We start from the raw sequence: 21,228 nt of genomic DNA on the forward strand, positions 1-21,228 counted from the left end.
GGCGACTTGTGTCGTCCCGGACGACTGGATAAAGGTAGGTATAGTGCCTATCTTTAAAAAAGGGAAGAAGGAGAATCCGGGGAACTACAGACCAGTCAGCCTAACCTCAGTCCCTGGAAAAATCATGGAGCAGGTCCTCAAGGAATCTGTTTTGAAGCACTTGGAGGAGAGAGAGGTGATCAGGAACAGTCAATATGGATTCACAAAGGGCAAGTCATGCCTGACCAAACTGATTGCCTTCTATGATGAGATAACTAGCTGTTATGGAGCTAGGCTGTTCTCAGTGGTGGCAGATGACAAAACAAGGAGCAATGGTTTCAAGTTGCTGTGTGGGAGGTCTAGGTTGGATATTAGGAAAAACTATTTCCTAGTTTCCTAGAAGCACTGAAATGGGTTACCCAGGGAGATGATGGAATCTCCATCCTTGGAGGTTTTTAAGGCCCGGTTTGACAACGCCCTGGCTGAGATGATTTAGTTGGGGTTGGTCCTGCTTTGCGCAGGGGGCTGGACTAGATGACCTGCTGAAGTTTCTTCCAATCCTAACCTTCTACAATTCTATGACTTCCATCGCTGGGAGCACCATTCTAGTGTAGACACTTACATAGTTACGTTGACATAAACTGCTTTATGGTTACGTTGACCTAACTCTAGTGTAGACCTGGCCTCAGTCTTCAGTCATTACTGTGAATACAGAATTATCAGAAAGTGCCAGTTTCCAGATTTAGAAAAGCTTTGTTCTTGTGTTCATCCATTGTTGGAGTAAAGGGAAAAAAATGTGTACACTACTGCAAATATAGCGGATAGGATACACAAAAATTAGTGGAAAAGTGGAGTTATCAGAGACAACTTTACTAACATGCATACTAGTAACTACCAAATAATATCAGAGAGCAGGAAGTCCTTCCAAAGTCAATTTTGGGAAGGAGCTTATCTTTCTTCATTACCATTAACAAAAGTCCTGACTTGGCATTCCAAATTACAGCATCCAACATGCCAATAATTTCTGCATCCCAGTAGGAAAAGGCTCTAAATCTTGGGCTCAGAGATCAAGATCTCACATGACCAAACTTTCATCACTGCTAGTGGTTTCTTTCTAATCTGCTTGAGGACAATTACCTTAGCTCCCAAATCCCCTAGAATTGGGAGGCCACAAACCCCCATCAGCCAATGAATTAAGTTTTAACATATTTATTTAGTCTTCTGTCAAGGAATATCTGCCACTAATAGACACTAGAAAAAGGTTTCAATTCATCCCCGCTGTAAACACCAAAAATCCCAACCTGAGATAAGAATGCATCTCCATGAGAAAGACATCAACTCTGATGTCAGAAAGGAGCACACTAACCCTTAGCAGTCTCAACAACCAACCATTTATTTGATGGTTATCACCATGAATCCCTGGGTGACACTGTTGTATTAGATGGAATAAATAGGCGAAAGAGTCAAAGGTGTTAACATAACCCTGAAACTGTCCAACATTAAACAGTTTTAAACAATATTTGGAGTTTGGTGTACAGAAATGTCTGTCTATTTAGCATCATGGCAAACCCACTGTTAAAAAGTCTTCTAACCTCTTACTAGAAATACAGAAAACAAAAAGGAAAAACAATGAAAGCATTTGGAATGTAAAGTATTAAATCAGGCTTTCATTTTAATAATATCCTTTGTTCCCTCTGCCTTTAACTGGAGAGAGTCCTCAGAAGGAAAATAAAAAACGGTTACTCACCTTCTCGTAACTGTTGTTCTTTGAGATATGTTGTTCATGTCCATTCCAATCAGGTGTGCGTGCCGCATGCACGCCAGCCGGAAGATTTTCCCCTAGCAACGTCCGTAGGGTCGGCCTGGGCGCCCCCTGTAGTTGCGCTTTCATGGCACCCAATATATAGCCCTGTCAACCCCCCACACCCCCAGTTTCTTCTTGCCAGCTGCTCCGACAGAGGGGTAGGAGGGTGAGTATTGGAATGGACACGAACAACACATCTCGAAGAACAGCAATTACAAGAAGGTGAGTAATCGTTTTTTCTTCTTCGAGTGCTTGTTCATTCCAATCAGGTGACTCACAACCCAAAGTTCAGGAGGTGGGGTCGGAGTCATCCACTGATTGGAGCACAGCTTGTCTGAAGGCCACATTGTCTCTGGCCTGCTGAGTGATCGCACAGTGCGTGGTGAAAGTGTGTATAGAGGACCACATTGCTGTCCTGCAGATTTCCTGTGTGGAGACCTGTGCTGCTGAGGAGGCCTGAGCCCTGGTGGAGTGCGCGGTAATCGGTGGAGCGGGCACCTTCGCCAAGTGGTAGCACTCCTGAATGCATGACGTGATCCAGGACAAGATATGCTGCGATGAGATAGGGAGGCCTTTCATTCTATTGGCCACCATCACGAATAACTGGACGGACTTTCAGAACAGCTTCGACCTCTTGATGTAGAAGGCTAGCGCCTAGTGGACGTCCAATGAGAGAAGCCTTTGCTCCCTTCCACTGGAATGCGGCTTAGGATAGAACACTGGGAGGAAGATGTCCTGGTTGACGTGAAACTGGGAGACGACCTTTGGGAGAAAGGCCCGGTGAGGTCTGAGTTGAACCTTGTCCTTATGGAATACAGTGTAAGGAGGCTCTCCTGTAAGGGTCCTGAGCTCTGACACTCTCCTAGCTGAGGTTATTGACACTAGAAACACCACTATGTAAGAGAGAGAAAGCAGGGAGCACGCCGCCAGTGGTTCAAATGGTGGTCCCATAAGTCTGGAAAGGACTAGATTGAGGTCCCAAGCTGTGATAGGCTGTCATACTTGTGGGTATAGTCTGTCGAGACCTTTAAGGAAACGGCTGACCATTGAATTCGCGAAGACTGAGTAGCCCTCTGCACCCGGATGGAAGGCAGAGATGGCTGCCAAGTGAACTTTTATTGACGACATGGACAGTGCCTGTTGCTTAAGATGGAGGAGATAGTCCAGTATAAATTGTACCGAGGCAAGCATTGGAGACTGACAGTTCCCCGACCAGATGGAGAACCTCTTCCACTTGGCCAGGTATGTCGCCCTTGTGGAGGGCTTTCTACTGCCAAGGAGAACTTGTCTGACCTGATCACAGCAGGACAGCTTCACAGCATTCAGCCATAGAGATTCCACGCCATGAGATGGAGTGACTCGAGATTCGGATGTTGGAGGTGGCTGTGATCCTGTGTGATTAGGTCCAGGACAAGTGGTCAGGTGACCGGAGTTGCCATGGACATTTCTAGAAGCGATGTGTACCAGTGCTGGTGTGGCCAGGCTGGAGCTATCAATATCACTAGTGCTCGGTGTGGACAAAGCTCTGCACAAAGGATTGAACGACCCATCCGAGCTGGGATGTTTGTACTCCAGAGACCTGATTGGTTCAAATCAGCAGTAATCCCATCAAGCCTTAAATAAGCCTGAACTAAGAACTTTGCAATGGTTGTATACATTTGATTCCATTTAACCAATTTTAACTCTCATTTATATTTCTTTCTCTTTATTAATAAACCTTTAGATTTCAGGTTCTAAAGGATTGGCAACAGAGTGATTTGTGGGTAAGATCTGACTTGCATATTGACCTGGGTCTGGGGTTGGTCCTTTGGGATTGGGAGAACCGTTTTTTTTCTTTTACTGGGGTATTGGTTTTAATAACCATTCATCCCCATAAGGAGTAGTGCTGGTGGTGATACTGGGAAACTGGAGTTGTCTGACGGAATTGCTCGTATGATGTCTGGTTAGCCAGTGGGGTAAAACCGAAGTCCTCTCTGTTTGGCTGGTTTGGTGTTCCTTAGTAGTGAAGGACCCCCAGTCTTGGGCTGTTTCTGCCCTGCTCTAAGCAATTTGTCCTGAATTGATACTCTCAGTAGTGTCCCTCCAAAGGTCGCATTGTTACACTAGGTCCCTGCGGATCTTGAGGAGCACCTTGTGAATGAGAGGAACCAGCGGGAACCTGTATAGGAGGTGGCCTCCCCACGGAAGTAGGAACGCATCCGCTATGGATCCTGGGCTGTGACTCATGAAGGAACAGAATAGGTGACACTTCCTGTTGTGGCGTGTGGCGAACAGGTCTATTTGGGGAAAGCTCCAGTAGTGTTGGAAGATTGAGCTCACTATGTCTGGCCGGAGGGAGCACTCGTGGTCATGAAAAGACCTGCTGAGACTGTCCGCCAGTTCGTTCTGTATCCCAGGAAGGTATGATGCCTGCTGGTGTATGGAGTGCTCTACACAAGTCCCATGGCATGAGGGCTTCCTGGCACAGGGGAGAGGCGCATGTATCCCCCTGTTTGTTGATATAAAACATTGCCGAGGTGTTGTCTGTGAAGACTGATACACTTCTCCCTGATATATGGACTCCGAAAGCCTGGCACGCCAGGAGCACTGCTCTCAGTTCTCTGACACTGATATGCAGAGCGAGCTCTTCCTGAGACAAGAGGCCTTGTGTCCTGAGGTCTCCAAAATGTGCCCCCCATCCCAGATCTGATGCATCTGTCACTAATGAGAGGGATGGCTGGGGGCTGGTGAAGGGTACCCTTGCATAAACTACCTGTGAGTCGAGCGACCACAGGAGGGAGTCTAGTATCGAGCGAGGCAGGGTTACGATGCTGTCCAAAGCGTCCCGAGCTGGTCGATATACTGACGCTAGCCATGACTGGAGTGGGCGAAGCCTGAGTCTGGCATGCTGTACTATGTAGGTAAAAGTGGCCATGTGCCCCAGAAGCTTCAGGCAATTCCTTGCTGTAGTGGTGTGGAACTGCCTGAGGCCCCATATGATGTCGCCCAGTGACTGAAATCTGGCTTCTGGGAGGTATGCCCTGGCTTGAGTTGAGTCTAGCACTGCCCCTATAAACTCTATCCTCTGCACCGGGGACAGTGTTGATTTGGCCTCGTTTAGAAGGAGACCCGGTTCATCGAATGTCCTTCTTATGAAGCCAACCTGAGTTTTCACTTGAGATCTGGAGTGGCCTTTGATCAGCCAGTCGTCGAGATACGGGAACACCTGTACCTGCTGCGTGTGCAGGAACGCCACCACGACTGCCATGCACTTGGTGAACACTGAAGTGCTGCTGACAGGCCAAATGGGAGAACAGTAAACTGACAGTGGCTGTTACAACAAACCCGAGGTATCTTCTGTGAGGTGGAATTAACACTATGTGAAAGTATGTATCATTCAAGTCAAGGGCGGCATACCAGTCTCCTGGATCCAATGAGGGGATAATGGAGGCCAAAGAGACCATGCGGAACCTGAGTTTCTTGACAAACTTGTTGAGTCCGTGCAGGTCCAGGGTGGCCCTTGAGACTTTCAGACTATGGAGTCTTTTATCCGTCTTATCGGAAAAGAGGGCCGAACCCTCAAAGGGGAGGTCCTGGATCGTTTGCTGGACCTCATGGGGCAGACCAGAGACCTGCAGCCAGGAACCCCTCCTCATTACAACCCACATGGCCATAGTACGTGAGGCTGCATCTGCTGTGGCCAATGCCGCTTGTAGGGAAGCTCAGGAGACCAGCTTTCCCTCCTCCAACAATGCCAAGAACTCTGCATGAGAGCCCTGCTGCAGTAGCTCTGCAAACCTGGCCATCGCAGCGCAGGTGGTTGTGTGCGTATCTGCTCACGATGGCCTGTTGATTTGCAATGCGGAGCTGTAGTCCCCCATTGGAATAGACCTTCCTACTGAAAAGGTCAAGTCTTTTTGTCTCCCTGTTCTTAGGGGAGGGTCCCTGGTAGCCCTGGCGCTCTCTCTGAGCTGCATCAACCACCAGGGAGTTGGGTGGGTGGGTGTATAAATGTTCATATCCCTTAGAAGGGACAAAGTACCGCCTCTCATTTCTCTTGGCTGTAGGGGACAGAGATACAGGGGTCTGCCATAGGGTTTTTGTTGTCTCTGTAATCATCCTTATTAAGGGCAAGGCGATACGAGAGGGTGCGAGGATGTGGACAACAGGGTCGGATTCCTCCACGACCTTCTCCGCCTGTATGCCCAGGTCCTGGGCAACATGACGTAACAGCTGCTGACAGACCCTGTTATCCTCCTGAGCTGGGCCCGTTGACGTCCCTGCCACAGCTTCATCTGGGGAGGATAAGGAGGAGAGGCCTGGCAGCGGGCCCTGCTCAATCCCTTCAGCGCCCTGTTGGTCACACAGCATGCAGTACTGCTGAGCCCCTAAGTCCGAAGTGTGCGATGCTGGGGCTGCTGGGGGCGGAAATATCGGTGCTGAGGCAGGCAGTGCCGAAGTTGTTGGTTCTGGCGCTGCCGATATCGTCGATGCTGGCGGTACCGATGCTGCAGTCACCAGAGGTGGCGTTGATGGCAGGGTCGGTGCCATGGAGCTGTAGGGAACAACGGTGGTGTCGGCGGCACATCTGTCGGTGGTGCCTGTGGGGGGACGAAGGATGCCAAGGACACCGAAGGTGACCTGGGCCTTAGGCCCTGGATCTGTCCCTGGCTCTGGTGATACACCCAGGGTGTCCAAAAGGGCCACTGCATCGAAGGCTACCACTGCGAAGGCCATGGTGCCGGGTAGGGTTGGTGGTTGTGGCAGGATCTGGACCTCCTGATCCTATTGGAGCCATAGGATTCTGCCTCTGAGGTCTCTGAGTAGGAGGACCACGGAGGAGTGGTACTCTGGGCTGCCGAAGAGCAGTGCCGAGAGGTTGGGGACTGGTGTGGCTCCCCTGCGTGGGTGGGCCATGCTGGGGAGAGGTGCGCCGGAGATGGGGATCGGCGCGCCACCATCGCTGGTTTGCCCCTTGATTGAAACTGGGGCCACGCAGTCACTGGCGACTTGTCTCTCCTCTGCGGGGAGGACGGCGCCATGAGGCGTATAAGGTCCTTGGCTGCCTCGAATGCCTCTGGTGTCGAGGGGAGCGGGAGATGATCACCTTGGAGGTCTGGGGACCGTTGAGGGCTTGGAGCCAACTGAGCCCCAGACAGGGCAGGAGTGAACAAGACCCTGGAAGGCTGGAGAGACGAGGTGGCCTGGCTCGAGATGTGCTTCGATGCCGCAGGTCCCCTGGTCTTTAGAGGGGCAGAGCGACCCCTATGCGGCCTTTTCTTCTTCTGTGGCACCAGGGACTGAGAACGGTGCCAGACAGAAGAGGGTTTCTTATGGGCGGAGTCGTGGCAGTGCCGTGTGTCCTTAGGGTCCTTCCTTGGTGCCGGAGCACTGCAGACTGACAAGTGCTCGGCGTGGGTTCTGCGGACCCCAGGTCGGATTGTGATCAGAGTGCCGCTTCCATTAGCAGGATCTTGAGCCTTTGATCCCAATCTTTAAGGGTCCTAGGGCAAAATCCCTTGCAGATCCTGCACTTGTCCTTTCGGTGGCTCTCCCCAAGGCACCATAGACAAGAAGAGTGCGGGTCACTCTTTGGCATAAACTTGCCACAGTCCTCGCAGAGTTTGAAGCCTGGGAATCGGGCCAAATGCAAGAACCGAGGAAAACGTTGTTAAGGGGGGGAACCCCCAAGAATCACAACAAGTACAACAACTGACCATGACTAATAACTAAGAAACTATTTACAGCTATTTAACAATGAAGACTGAAGTGGACATTGCCAAAAGCACTTGCAATGCAACAGCGACAGTTGTTCCAGCTAGCCATCACTGGCGGTAAGAAGGAACTGAGGGAGTGAGGGGGGGCAGGGCCCTATATTGGGCGCCATGAAGGCGCTACTCCAGGAGGTGTCCAGGTTGACCCTATGGATGCTGCTAAGGGAAAAATCTTCCGGCTGGAGTGCACGTGATGCACACACACCTGATTGGAATGGACATGAACAAGCACTCAAAGAAGAACCTTTGTTTGACAGTCACTTAGATGGTATTAAGGACGGTAATAACTCTCCTTTTGGGGGAAAACAAAAGAAGTTAGCTGAGATGGGCTGGAGCTGTTGTTATTGCTGTTGTTAAATCCAATCCCATTTGCTAAGGGGGGGAGGAGGAGAAACCGAGAAACACACACACAAAAGGAGAGAGAAAAGGACAGTAAAGATAGAAATTGCAGCTCCTGTCTCTGGTGTTGACTTTCACTTGCAACCTCACTGTTGGAAAAACACAGGCCCAGCCACTCTGAGACCTGGCAAACTTGTACCAGCATTAGGCTGTTTAGGACATTGCCTTTAGTTGCCTGTCTGGTCACAGGCTCACTGAAGTGTTGCAAAATATACAATCTTAGCTGGCTACACAAGACTCTTATTAGACAAAAGGCAAAAGTAGAGAGACAGGAAAGAAAATAAATAAGGTGGGTAAGGAAAAAGGACACATAGGGAGTGGGTGAGAGTGGAAGTTTCACATCCCAAGTGGTGACTGGGATTTAGCCAAGGCCAGTGGAAGTATCATCTGAGTCCCCCTCTCTGGCCTGGTCTGGTCAAAACATCTCTCAAGAGTGGAACAAAGAAGATCTGGGGGTCCCAGGAAACAGTGGATATGGCAGTAGTTGTCAAATAGCTGCTTCTTTTGCTGATTTTTCTCAAAATGGAATACAGTATAGTCCATAATATTATTATTTTGTCCACCATTTCTGACATATCAATTTTGGTTAACTGATTTCTGTTCTCACACTGTTCTTGTTTACTAGGCATGATGCTAATACAGTCCTTGATTTATATTAGTAGGTCTTTTTATCTCTTTTTTGTTATTATAGGTTATTGTGACATTTCATATACATTCACTCACTTCTCAGAGTTGAACTCACAAACAGGGCAAATTTAATGGTTTCATCCACATTTGTGCATAAAATGTCACATACGTGAAAGAGACCATCAGTATGAGAAAAAAGCGCATTAATTTTTGAGGTTTCTGTTTCATGAGGGGCTTGGGAAAACGTCAAAAAAAACTTTCCTCTGGAAGGAAAATATTGACTTCTATTGAGTCAAAGATATCCCCAATGAAAGATGTGAGATATCACCTTTCATTGGGGATATCTGGGAAGGTTTTCTCTCCAGTTTATCTGCACATCTAGAGTTTGAAACAGATGGTTCTTCTTCAAGTTGTTATAGACATGCATTCCACTCAACTGTACTTTCTTTCCAGACATTCCTCCAAATCAAACAACTATCCATGTGTGGATACATATTCATTCCCTGTCATCTAAAGTAGTATGCTGCCACTATAGCCAAGTACCAGTTCTGCACTCCCAGTGCTGTATAGTCTGAAGGGGAAGACTTTTATTGACAGTGGTTGTTTCACAGTGGTGTGAATGTATGCATCTCTTAAGTAGTTACTATATAACTACTGAATAGTTAAAATTTTAACTTTGCTTCAGAAATGAATTCTGGGACTTGTCTTTTATTTATGCCTCAGATTGTACCTCTCCCAGCCCAAAGGACAGCTCCATCACATAATCTCTTTCTGTCTACAAACTATTTCCCTGATTCCATATGAAGTCTGGTTTGTTCCTCTCTGCTTCCATGACCTTCCTCTTCCTCCCACCATCTCTCCCCAACTCCAAACTCTTCTTTAAATCCAACTCTTTCCCTACTGCCTCTCTCCAGTTCTATGAGACGGAGGGAAAACCTGGATGTGAGAACTGCAGCATATAAAACTGGTTTAGAAAACGATGCAGTAGCAAAGTCTCAAATGTTATGACACTAATACTATTTTCTAAGTTGGGATGCAGATAAATATAAAAATGACATACACAAAATTTTGTGGTATTTACCTGAGATCTTTCTCAAGTTGTGTAATATGTTCTTTCTGTAAATGTATCTGAGAATCTCTCTGTTGTACAGACTCAATGAGGTACTTGTATGGCTGTTGTACTTGACTCAACAAAGAATTGGCTCTGTGAAGCTGACAAAAGAAAAAAATGTATTTATTTAAAAATTATAAAGTAGTACAACACACTATGATCATATAAAAGGGATAATCTGACAATAAAAACATGCAACCCCTCAAACCATGGTGCCAATTCTCTTTAATCTACAACTGCTCCTCTCCTCTAATTCGATTCTAGATCCATTTGAATCTGGCTTCTGAACTCTATACTCCACTGAAACTGTTGTCACCAGAATTTTTAATGGCCTCCTACTGTTCAAGTCTCAGGGTCTTTTCTCTACTTAATCTTCCTCAATATCTTGGCTGTCTTCGACACCACTGACACACTCCTCTTCTTGAGCACTTGTCTGCCCCGGCTTTCATGACTCCATTGTCTGTATTCAGTCTTATTTGGTGGGGTCCTCAAGGGCTCTATCTTTTTTCCTTTCCTTTTCTCTCTCTAAGCCCTATTTTTGGGTGATCTTATCTGCAAACATGACTTCAACTAGCATATTTATAGTGATGATGACTCTCTTCCCTACCCATTTGTTTTATCCATCTGTTGTTCTTTTCTTCTAAGATTGCAAAACTTTTTGGGATGGGTAATGCTTTTTATTAAATGCATGTGTACAGCACCTAGCACAAGGACATAATTCTTGATTAGGGCTTCAAGATGCTACCTCAATACAAATAAATAATATAATAAATCATGTCACACACAATTAGTCAAAAATTTCAAGCAAGTTGTTGGTGATAGGTGTGCCTCAAGTGGAAAATTAGCATAGGAAAATATTCAAGAATCACACATCAGTCCATCTATATTTTTCCAATGGTTGCATTTCAGGTTAGTCCACAAAATGCTAACACCTACAACTTGTGGTTTTCTTCTTTATAGTTAATACATTTTATAAAACAAAATCCCTGTTTCACAAAGTTAATTTTTCTAGTTTAGTTTAATAAATTGTAGTGTATATTACAGCAAACAGATTTTCTGTTTGTATCTAACATGCTAAATTAGAAAGTATAATTGATTAACAGTCTTTCATTCTAAATATTTACTCACTAAATTTCTGAATCCCACAATATTCAAATATTTTAAGACTTTTGAAGCAGAAGATGATGGGAGAAAAGCCCATCTGCAGGCTTTCAATATCATTTATTAAAGGTATATCATTACAATAAAGCTTTTGTACCATATACCTGCATGAATTGTCTTTTTTTATTAATCTGGTCTAATAGCTGGTTATATGACTGGATCATTATTATACTGCAATAATTCACCTATAGTCATGATTTATAATCACAATATAGTAGTAAAATGTAAGTTAATTAATATAGTCTATTTGGAAAAGCACTACAATAAATAATATAGGAAAAATCATGTGAGATACCTTTATAAAAGTGATACTAGAATATTTCGCTAGTCCTTGGTAGCATCTACTAGCGATACTGGGCATGACTCTATATTGCCTTTGCACCTCGGATAGTCATTCGACATGCAAACAAAGTACAAAACATTACTATTCTGATTTGGTAGCATTTAACACCAACTTTGCATGAGCGCAAATAACTGCACAAAGTGCAAGGCAATTGACAATCAGACCCACTTTACATTTTAATGATGAATCATGATAATTCATAGTTCAGTACTAGAAAAGTTTCCAATAATACTGTAGTTATCAGGGTTTCCTACTCCATAATACCACCTTGCCTTCACTAGACAATTGAATCATGTTTGAACATTAATATGATACAGGACATATCATGTCCTGGTTTACTCTGACCGGCCATTCATAGCCAGTACTTCAGATAACTCTCCACTATCATGTTTAGACATGATACATATTTTAATTAAGACAAGTCCCTTGTGTCTCAATTTGCTTTGGCAAACGAGGGACCCATAATTCACCAATGGAGCAGATGACAGGAGGTGGCAATGGTTTTGAGCTGTACTGGTGGTAAATTGCAGGTCCTAAATTTGCCAGAGCAGAGAGGCCTATAAGTCTTAACATCTCTTAAATGTGCAAAGAATCCTTTAAGTGGCTTTTCATTTCTGATTACACTTCTGTGAATAAACACAAAAAGTAAATCCTTTGTAGGTTAATTTAAAATGGTTGTAAATTTTAAATTAATTTCTAAAGATGTAACTTGGAACAAGAGATAATAAGTATGCATTTATTACAGGGTGATAACTTACAAGTATGTTTTCCTTTTGCCATCTTATGAAATTGATTTGCTAAAATAACACGTAGCTATTTATACAGTGTTTTACATATTCAAAGTGGTATTCAAACATTAACTGAAGTGCATTCCCACACTTCTTTCAAGTGTAAAAATACTGCATTTACCAACTTTTTTCTGTTTAACTAGTCTTTCTTTCAACTTCTATGTATCAGCTTCCAATGCAAAAAATTAATTTCATTTTTTTCACATGTACGATGTCAAGTACAGCCTTCAAATTCCCCATGATAAGATATTGTTAGAAAGATGAAAGGCCTAAATTTTTAAGTCTAAAGGTAGAAACCTAAATCCATATCTAGTCAGCTAAATTAGAAGTCTGATTGTCAGCGGTCATAAGTACCCACCACTCCCATTAAAGTTAATCCACTACCCGACTCCTTCTAGTCCCCGCCTGGTGTAGGAAGCATTATGTCAAGTGGAGATTGTTAGAGCAGAGTATTTACTGGCCATTGCCCCTTCTAACTTCTGCCACATCCCCTAGCCCACACAGTTGACTCTATGGAAGACAGAGTCTCACACACAGAGGGAATGCTCATTTAACACACCTGTGTAGCCCCTGTATGCTGCAGGAGCAACACAAAGGGACCATATCATGGGTCAAGATCTGGCTCATTAATTTTAAGGGAATTGTTTTAATTTACTGCCACAGACACAAGTGAAAAGTATTCCATTTCTGAGATATAGACTACATTATTTGATCTAAACTCATTTTTGGCCCCTAATCTATGGTTTTATCTTTCGGTTGTATTCCTATTAGTCCTTCCCTTTTCAGATCCTCTGTGGTTTCCCTGTTTACTGTTTATCCTTGCTTCTATTCTTTGGTTTACTGTATTAACTTTTATAGTTTTTGACAGAAGTGTAATAAACAAATTATCCCTCAAACTTTTTTTAAATTCCTCCATAGTTTCTGAATGTTAAATCAAATTCCCAATATTAAAATCAAGTTGTAATAACATACTACTCTCTTCTCACGTTTACTAAAATTAGCACACATTCAAAATATCATCTGATTTTGTTTGATTGCGCAACAGCTTTTATGTACTCCAGATGGTATTTTAGATATTTATGTTATTTATTAATTTAACCAATGTTTCAGGTAATTGCTGCATATTTTAAACCTACTATTGTTAAACCTCAAATCTGTTAAAAGTTATCATTTATTGCTATAAACATTTCCATTTTATCTCCCACAAAGTCAAACAAGTTTCCAATTGCTTTTCCCTTCAGTTATCTTTAAATGCTGTAGCTGTGCTTCCTAATATATGTGAAAATGTCAGTCAGCAATAAAAGTTATTTCATAAATATGACATTATGATAAAATATATATTGTAACAATGCTAAGAAAAAAATGATCCCATTTACTTTAGCCTGCCATTCTTTACCTTTGAAAGGCAAACAGCACTGTTATGGTTTTATTTTTAGACTTATCCATATACTAAAAAAGAGCACCTACTTTAATAATGGCTAGCTCAGGGGCTTTTAGAACCCCTTTACACCATGCCAGCCCCTTTACCTCACATACAGGCAAGGGTCAGAACACAGGGAAAATGCTACCTTTTTTATTTTCACTGGTGTGTTTGTATCAGTGTTGTTCTACTAGTGCAACACACACACACACACACACGCAGAATAAGCCAGACCTTTGGAAAGAAACATAGGTAAACAGCACACAGTAATAACAACCTAAGCATTCACAAATCATGGGTCATGCTCCCAAAAATCTTGAATGGCTGAAAATTAATGAGATCTGAAAATTAACACACTGAGTTTTTATTTGCCTTCTGGCATTGAAGCATGGGTTCATATTATCAAGCTTTCCTCAACAACCTTGAGGGCTAAAACTTTACTTTTTAAAAAAATATGAAGGCTGAGTTTCACAAGAAATAACCAGATTCCTGCACCTGTGGCTTTAAGAAAAACACTATTTATCGCAAGACTCATGATAAAGTTGCAATAGTTGGCAACACTCCAGTGCAAGTTACTTTTTACATTGGTGCAGCACATCAACAGGAACAATTGGCACCCATCCATCTGCACTGGTGTAGCTAGAGTGTGCAAAAAGACTAGTGTAGGCACCTCAGTTTGTTCATCTTATTGAAAGCCACTGACTTAATATATTTATTTTTAACCAGTATAATACTAAAACTATCTAGTGGAACTTGAAACTCTGAAAATCTCTGGAAGAACTAATGAGAAAAAAAAATTAATGTACATGAACTAAACTAAAAAATGCAATAGCATGGTTCCCAGAATAGTATAAAGGAACTCTCAGAACCTTTTACCAGGTAGGAAACAAACCATGCCTGTTTTAGTCCCTGAAAAAAAAAAAAGGATTATTGGAACTAAAGACAGTGCTAAATGTTACATGGCAGGACTTGCATCACAAGTGATTACAAAATCATTCTCCAGAAGAAGTGTGGACTGAAGACCAAACATCAGCTATCTCTACTGTCAAATCTTGGTGTGTGTAGACATATAGGCTACCGCCTGACCATTTTTTGTGTGCCAAGGAATACCTTTTAATGCCCAGATACAGACATTTCTAACAGAATGAACTTTAACTGAAAAGGGAGAAGTTTTTCTAGTTAGTTTATAAAATTCTTGGATAGATGAAACAATCCACATTTGCCAAAGATGACAGAGGCCAGCTGTCTGATTTTTTTTCTGCTTAAAAAAAAAACAAAAACAAAAAACCTTATTTCTTTAAGAAACTAGTCCTACTTAAATAATATTTTACGACTTTCCTAAGATCCAGGGAATGCACAGTAATCTTCTCTCATTCCCATTTGAAAAAACAACAATAAAAACCGAGGAGGGGGAATAGTTATTTCCGCTCCGCTCTGTAGAGAAATTCCAAGTTCATTTTAGAGGGAAAAAAAGAGAGAGATCGAATACCTTTAATCAATTGATGAGGAATCAGAAATAAAGCTTGATATCCACTAGCCTCTTTTGAAGCCTAAGAACTGTCAAACAGTCTTTTTATTAAGATGACAAAATGAGTCTTCATATAACAGCTGCAATAGAGATCCATTTAAAGCTTGGAATATTAATCTTAACTTGCAGGGTGGCCTGTCAAATGGAATACAGAACACAGGAACTGCCATATCAAATTAAACCAATCTAATCCAGCCCCATTTTGTTCAGTATTCAGTCCCTGACAGAGTCCAGCACAGGAAGTTTCAGAAGGTGTAAAACAACATAATGAAGAATTATTCATTAATATACGTATAGGGTAGTTTCTCTCTAACTCCACACAATCAGTAGTTTTTGCCCCAAAGAATAAAGGTTGATATTCCTCACATTTTCACGTTGCAGATGATGATTTTAGCGATCATGAAATTGTCTAATCCTTCTTTGAATTCAGCTACACTCCTGCCTTAAATAAAGACTTCTAAAGTTTAATTATATACTATAATTGTAGTTCAGATTGTTTCTTTCAATATGCATTACCTTGCCCTTGTCAACATTTAATTTCATCTGCCTTCATGTTGCCGAGTTGCTTATTTTTGCTACATTTGTTAGAATCATCTCTAGACCTGACCATTATCAACAACTGAGGAACTATCACTGAGGTTTGTCCACTAGAACACAGGGATGTGTGAGAACTGTATTTTGATGAGTGGTAGAAGTGGAAGCAGAAGACTTACCTGCAAGGGAACATACAGTGAGGAAGACCAGAAAATAAACTACCAAAAAAAGGAAGAACCAGAAATATTAAATTTAAATGTGGTCAAAGTAAAGAATACTGGAGATCCTAAGGAAGGTTGAGAAGTAAACTTTTCATGTAGGAGCTCTGCTTTTGCCTACATGTTGGAAGAAAAACCATGGGGACTTGTAGGCTCAGGTGTGTACAACAGTCCTCAACTCCAGACTGAGAGCTCCAATACTGGTTTCATTTGACTTGAGCAAGAATGGCAACCCATATGTTTTAATTACTGCACACAGGCCCTGATCTAGAAAAATCTTACACACGTTTAACTTTAAACAGGTGAGTAGTCTCAATGAGTTCAACAGTACTACCAATATGCTTAAAGTTAACTAGTCTTTGCAAGTTTCGTTAAATGGAAAACTGTGAATTTTAAGTGTTCTTTTTAGCATATGAAAAGGTGAATGAGAAGCAGAAAAAATAGATTAACAATAAAAAAAATTCAAAATATTTTTTCTGGTTACAGATTAAGACATAGAGGGCTTAACTAATTTCTCATTTCTTTATGATGCTACCACTCATTTACCACTGGTTTCTTGGAAACAAATATTACAGAGGTAAAATATGAATGTATCAGGTTACAAAGTATTATGAAAAACATACATTCTGTCAATAATTTCTCAGTACTAGTCCTTGTAAAAAAAAAAAGACTACTAATAATCTTTTTTCAATGGTTTCCACTGCTCTATTTGATTTTTTAGAATCTCCAACCCCTGCCTGCCTCTTTGTAGCCTTCAATAAATTTCTAATGTAAGAAAACAATTTCTCATTGTATAGTAAAGGACAGTTACCTGTTCCGTAACTGGAGTTCTTCGAGATGTGTTGCTCATGTGTATTCCACAGTAGGTGTGCATGCTCGTCACGTGCACCGGTGCCGGAAGTTTTTCCCTTAGCAGTACCCGTAGTGGGGAGCACTGCTGCGACCCCAGGAGTGGTGCCTCTATATCGCGCCATAAAGGGAGCTGCACACTCCCCCCACCCTCAGTTCCTTCTTGCCAGACAACTCCGACAGAGGGGAAGGAGGGCAGGATGTGGAATACACCTGAGCAACACATCTTGAAGAACGCCAGTTACGGAACACGTAACTGTCCTTTCTTCTTTGAGTGATTGCTCATGTGTATTCCACAGTAGGTGACTCCAAGCTATACCTGATGGAGACGGGTAGGAGTTTAAGGGTTACCCGGGTGGAGTACCGCCCTACCAAACCCAGCGTCATTCCTCATTTGGGAGACAATCGCATAGTGCGATGAAAAGGTGTGGACAGAGGACCATGTAGCAGCTCTGCAGATGTCCTGAATGGGGACATGAGCCACGTAGGCCGCTGACAAGGCCTGAGCTCTCGTCGAATGAGCCTTCACTATATTAGGCGGGGGAACCCCTGCCAGGTCGTAACACATGCGAATGCATGAAGTGATCCAGCGGGAGATCCACTGGGTGGAAACCGGTAGCCCCCTCATGCACTCGGCCGAAGCAATGAATAGCTGAGGAGGTGTCCGGAATGGCCTAGTTCTGTCTAGGTAAAAGGCCAGCGCTCTACACACATCTAGCATGTGCAGGCATCGTTCCTCATTGGAGGAATGGGGCTTAGGACAGAGGACTGGGAGGAAAATGTCTTGATCCATGTGAAAAGCCGAGACTACCTTCGGCAGGAAGGCCGGGTGCGGGCGGAGCTGGATCTTATCCCTATGGAAGACCATATACGGGGGCTCGGAGGTCAGGGCTCCGAGACCCGGCGGACTGAGGTGATAACCGCTAGGAATGCCACTTTCCACAACAAGTGGGACCAAGAACATGTGGCCAAGGGCTTGAAGGGGGGCCCTGTGAGGCGGGAGAGCACTAGGTTCAGGTGCCAGGGCAGGACCGGGGGTCTAGCATAAGGGAAAGCCCGATCCAGCCCTTTTAGGAACCGGGACGTCATGTGGTGTGAAAACACCGAGTGGCCCTGCACTGGGTGGAAGGCCGAAATGGCCTCCAGGTGCACCCTGACCAAGGAGGGCGCCAGCTCCTTAGGGACAGGAGGTAGTCGAGGATGAGCTGGAGAGATGTGGAGGAGGGGGAGGAGCCCCTCTCCCTCGCCCACATGGAGAACCGATACCATTTGGCCAGGTAGGTTTGACATGTAGACGGCTTCCTGCTCTCAAGCAGGACCTGTCTAACATCCTTGGAACACCTGCCCTCCTCCTCATTCAACCATGGAGCAGCACGCTGTCAAGTGGAGCGCGGCCAGGTTGGGATGGAGGAGACGTCCTCCCTCCTGGGACAGGAGGTCTGGTCGAAGTGGCAGCCTGTGCGGGGGGGACCACTGAAAGCTGCAGGAGGGTCCCATACCAATGCTGATGGGCCCAATCCAGGGCTATGAGGATAATCCGCGCCCAGTCCACCTTCACCTTCCGTAGGACTTTGCCTATCAGGGGAAATGGCGGGAAGGCGTAGAACAGGCGGCCCGACCATGGGATTAGGAACGCGTCCGATATCGCCCCTTCGCCCTCTCCCGCTCTGGAGCAGAGGGAGGCCGTGGCCACCATCGAGTCTAACAGCGCCCCTATGAAGTGTATGCGCTGAACCGGAACTAACGTGGACTTTTCCTCGTTTACCAGTAGGCCTAGACTCGTGCATGTATCTAGCAGGAATTCCATCTGCGTCTGCACCTGGGATCGAGACTTGCCCTTGAGCAGCCAGTCGTCCAGGTAGGGGAAGCTTTGCAGCCCGTTCCTCCTTAGGTGGGCTGCCACTACCGCCATGCACTTGGTGAAAACCCTGGGGGCCGTGGAAAGACCAAAGGGGAGGACCGTAAACTGGTAGTGGTCTGTCCCCACGAAGAAGCGGAGGAAGTGCCTGTGGCCCTCGAAAATGTGGATATGGAAGTACGCATCCTGGAGGTCCAGGGCTGCGAACCAGTCTCCCGGGTCCAGGGACGGGACAATAGAGGCCAGGGATACCATGCGGAATTTGCAGCGAACCAGGAACTGGTTGAGATTCTGCAGGTCGAGGATGGGTCTGAGCCCGCCTTTTGCCTTGGGGATCAGGAAATACTGGGAATAAAACCCCTTGCCCGCGCCTAGGGGGAGGAGGCGAGTCACCTCCTGACTTAACGTGCTCTGGGTCCCCCTGGGGCGGAGGGAGGTGCGGTGGGATTGAATCCAACTGCAGCCTGTACCCCTTGGAGATGGTACTGAGGACCCATCGGTCCGATGTTATACAGGACCAATGTACTCTGAACGCAGATATAAACGGTTGCTAAAAACCAACTTTATTAACGGGGGGGGGGGGGAGGTTCCCTGGCAACAGGCCGAGTGGCCCCCCGCAAACAGTCAAAAACATCTCTTACCCTGTCTCTTGCCCTTCGAGGGTCCGGGGCATGGGGCCGAGCGGGATTGATGCTGTGATCTGCGCCTCTGGTCCCTAGGCCTCTTGGGCGGGGGCTCGCATCTGGCCCGTGGAGGGGGAACCAAGGGCTGCGGTCTGGGCTTGTCCTTGGCCGGCGGGACATACAGACCGAGTGTCTGCAGGGTGGTGCGGGAGTCCCTCATCCCGTGCAGATGAGTGTCTGTCTGGTCTGCGAATAATGCCTTGCCTTCAAATGCCAGGTCTTGCATTAAGGATTGGGATTCAACTGACAGCCCTGACAGGGAAATCCATGACGCCCGTCGCATGGAGATAGCTGTGGCTATTGAACAAGATGCCGTGTCAGCTGCATCCGAGGCAGCCTGGAGAGCTGCTTTCGCTGCCGCCGCACCCTCGTCAACTAGAGCCCTGAACTCCTTCCTGTACTGCTCTTGGAGGGAGGGTTCGAATTTTGGCAAGGATCCCCACAAGTTGAAGTCGTACCGGCTTGATGGTTTGCCACCCTGAGCTGGAAATTGGCAGAGGAATAATTTTTTTTCCCAAAAGTGTCCAGTCTCCTTTCCTCCTTGTCCTTGGGGGTTGGTGCAGGCTGGCCGTGTCGCTCACGGTGGTTGACTGATTCCACCACCGATGAGTTCGGGGTAGGGTGAGTGTAAAGGTACTCATGCCCCTTTGTTGGCACAAAGTATTTTCGTTCTGCCTTTTTGAAAATGGGCGGCAGAGAGGACGAGGTTTGCCATAGTCCAATCGAAATGTTTGCTACCGCTTGGTGAAGCGGTAATGCCACACGGCCCGGTGCCGAGGAGGAAAGGACATTAAACAAGTTGTCCGAAGGTTCCTCCATCTCCTCCGCCTGGAGCTGGAGGTTGGTGGCTACCCACCAGAGGAGCTCCTGGTGCGCCTTGAAGTCCTCCTGAGAAAGAGAGGGCGGTGCCGCTATGGACTTGTCCGGTGCTGACGGGATGACCGGGATGGCCCCAGGGTATTGGTCGGTGCCGGTATGTCACACTCCACGTCCTGGTCTGGGTGAGGTCCCGGTTGCGCGGTCCCCGCGGACTGGTCTCGGTGCCCAGGCGGGGACACCGAGTGGGCTTGGGATGCCCCAGCCACGGAGCGGGGCCCCGGCGGTACGGGCGCCTGGGGCCACGGTGCCCACTGACACCACTGTTCTTGCCGTGGCGCCCCTTGCCACTGAGTCGTCTGGGGTTCTACCAGGGTTACACGTTCCTGGGGGACGGTGCGGCCCGGGGAGGGACAGTTGGGCACCGAGGCAGAGGTGGCCGAGGATCGCACGGTGCCATATGAGCGGCTCGACCGGTCCCGTCCACGTCGGGTCCGGCCCTGGGATTTAGCCCTCGACGACGATGAAATGTAGACATCGGAGGTGCTATGTCTGGTGTCCCATCGATGGCCACGGCTACGATGCCTCGGTGCTGGTGACTGTCCGGATACACTCCGAGCATGGCGCGCGCCGTGATATGCTCGACGGTGCTGATGGCGTCGAATCCTGCTATCACTTCGGCTGGATGAGGAGCATCGACGCTTCCTGTCTCGGCGTCTGCGGCTCCTGTGGGCTGAGGAGGACTCCGGCGACTCGCTCCCAGGCGACCCCAACAATGGAGTGGAGGTCTGTCACGGGCTTCGGGAGGGCCCTGCAGATCGAGCAGAGACCTCTACCTCCGACCTGGCCGGTGATGGCTGGTGGGCGCCCAGCGGCAGCTTTCTGCGGGACCGGGGTCCCGACTCGGGCGGCCCGCTCAGTACCGGCAGAATGAGGATGTTGTGAGCTGCCAGAGCTGCCTCCGGCGTCGACGGAATCCGCATCGTCGGGGAGGCACGCGCTGACAGGCCAGACTACTCCGCTCCACACAAGTCAGAGGTCTGGGTCCCGAGGGAGATTGTGGGCTGCCCAACTCGGGTCCAGCCTCACCCCTGTCCTTATCTCGGCGCTGCTGGGTCTTGGCTTGCTTCTTAACAGGGGAGCGGTGTCGACTGGTGGACAGGTTGGTTCGGCGCGCCGGTGCTCTGCACCGAAGACGCGGTGCCTGGCGCCGGGTTGGTTTGGTGCACCGGTGCCAGTCCCGACTCCATAAGTAGGGCCCGGAAACGGATCTCACGTTTGCGCTTAGTCCAGGACTTGAAGGACTTACAGATTTTGCAGCACTCACTTATGTGAGCCTCACCCAGACGGCAAAGAC

At 46.3% G+C, this 21,228-nt stretch overlaps 1 protein-coding gene across 8 annotated transcripts in view; it reads right to left on the reverse strand.

Moving 5' to 3' along the window:
- Positions 1–21,228, reverse strand: part of PIBF1 (progesterone immunomodulatory binding factor 1) — a 202,353-nt gene that overhangs the window by 36,285 nt on the left and 144,840 nt on the right. For 6 of the 8 annotated variants that reach the window (XR_010597743.1, XM_042861701.2, XM_042861700.2 and 3 more), the window contains exon 15: positions 9,644–9,774. The exons of the other annotated variants lie outside the window; for them this stretch is intronic. Coding sequence is in view for 5 of the 6 variants with exons in the window: in XM_042861701.2 (XP_042717635.2) it covers positions 9,644–9,774 (131 nt within the window). In the remaining variant the exon portion in view is untranslated. The remainder of the gene's footprint in view (positions 1–9,643; positions 9,775–21,228) is intronic. 8 annotated transcript variants of the gene reach the window in all.

Source organism: Chrysemys picta, chromosome 1 (assembly GCF_011386835.1).
Source record: "Chrysemys picta bellii isolate R12L10 chromosome 1, ASM1138683v2, whole genome shotgun sequence".
In the NCBI taxonomy this organism is placed as follows: Eukaryota; Metazoa; Chordata; order Testudines; family Emydidae; genus Chrysemys; species Chrysemys picta.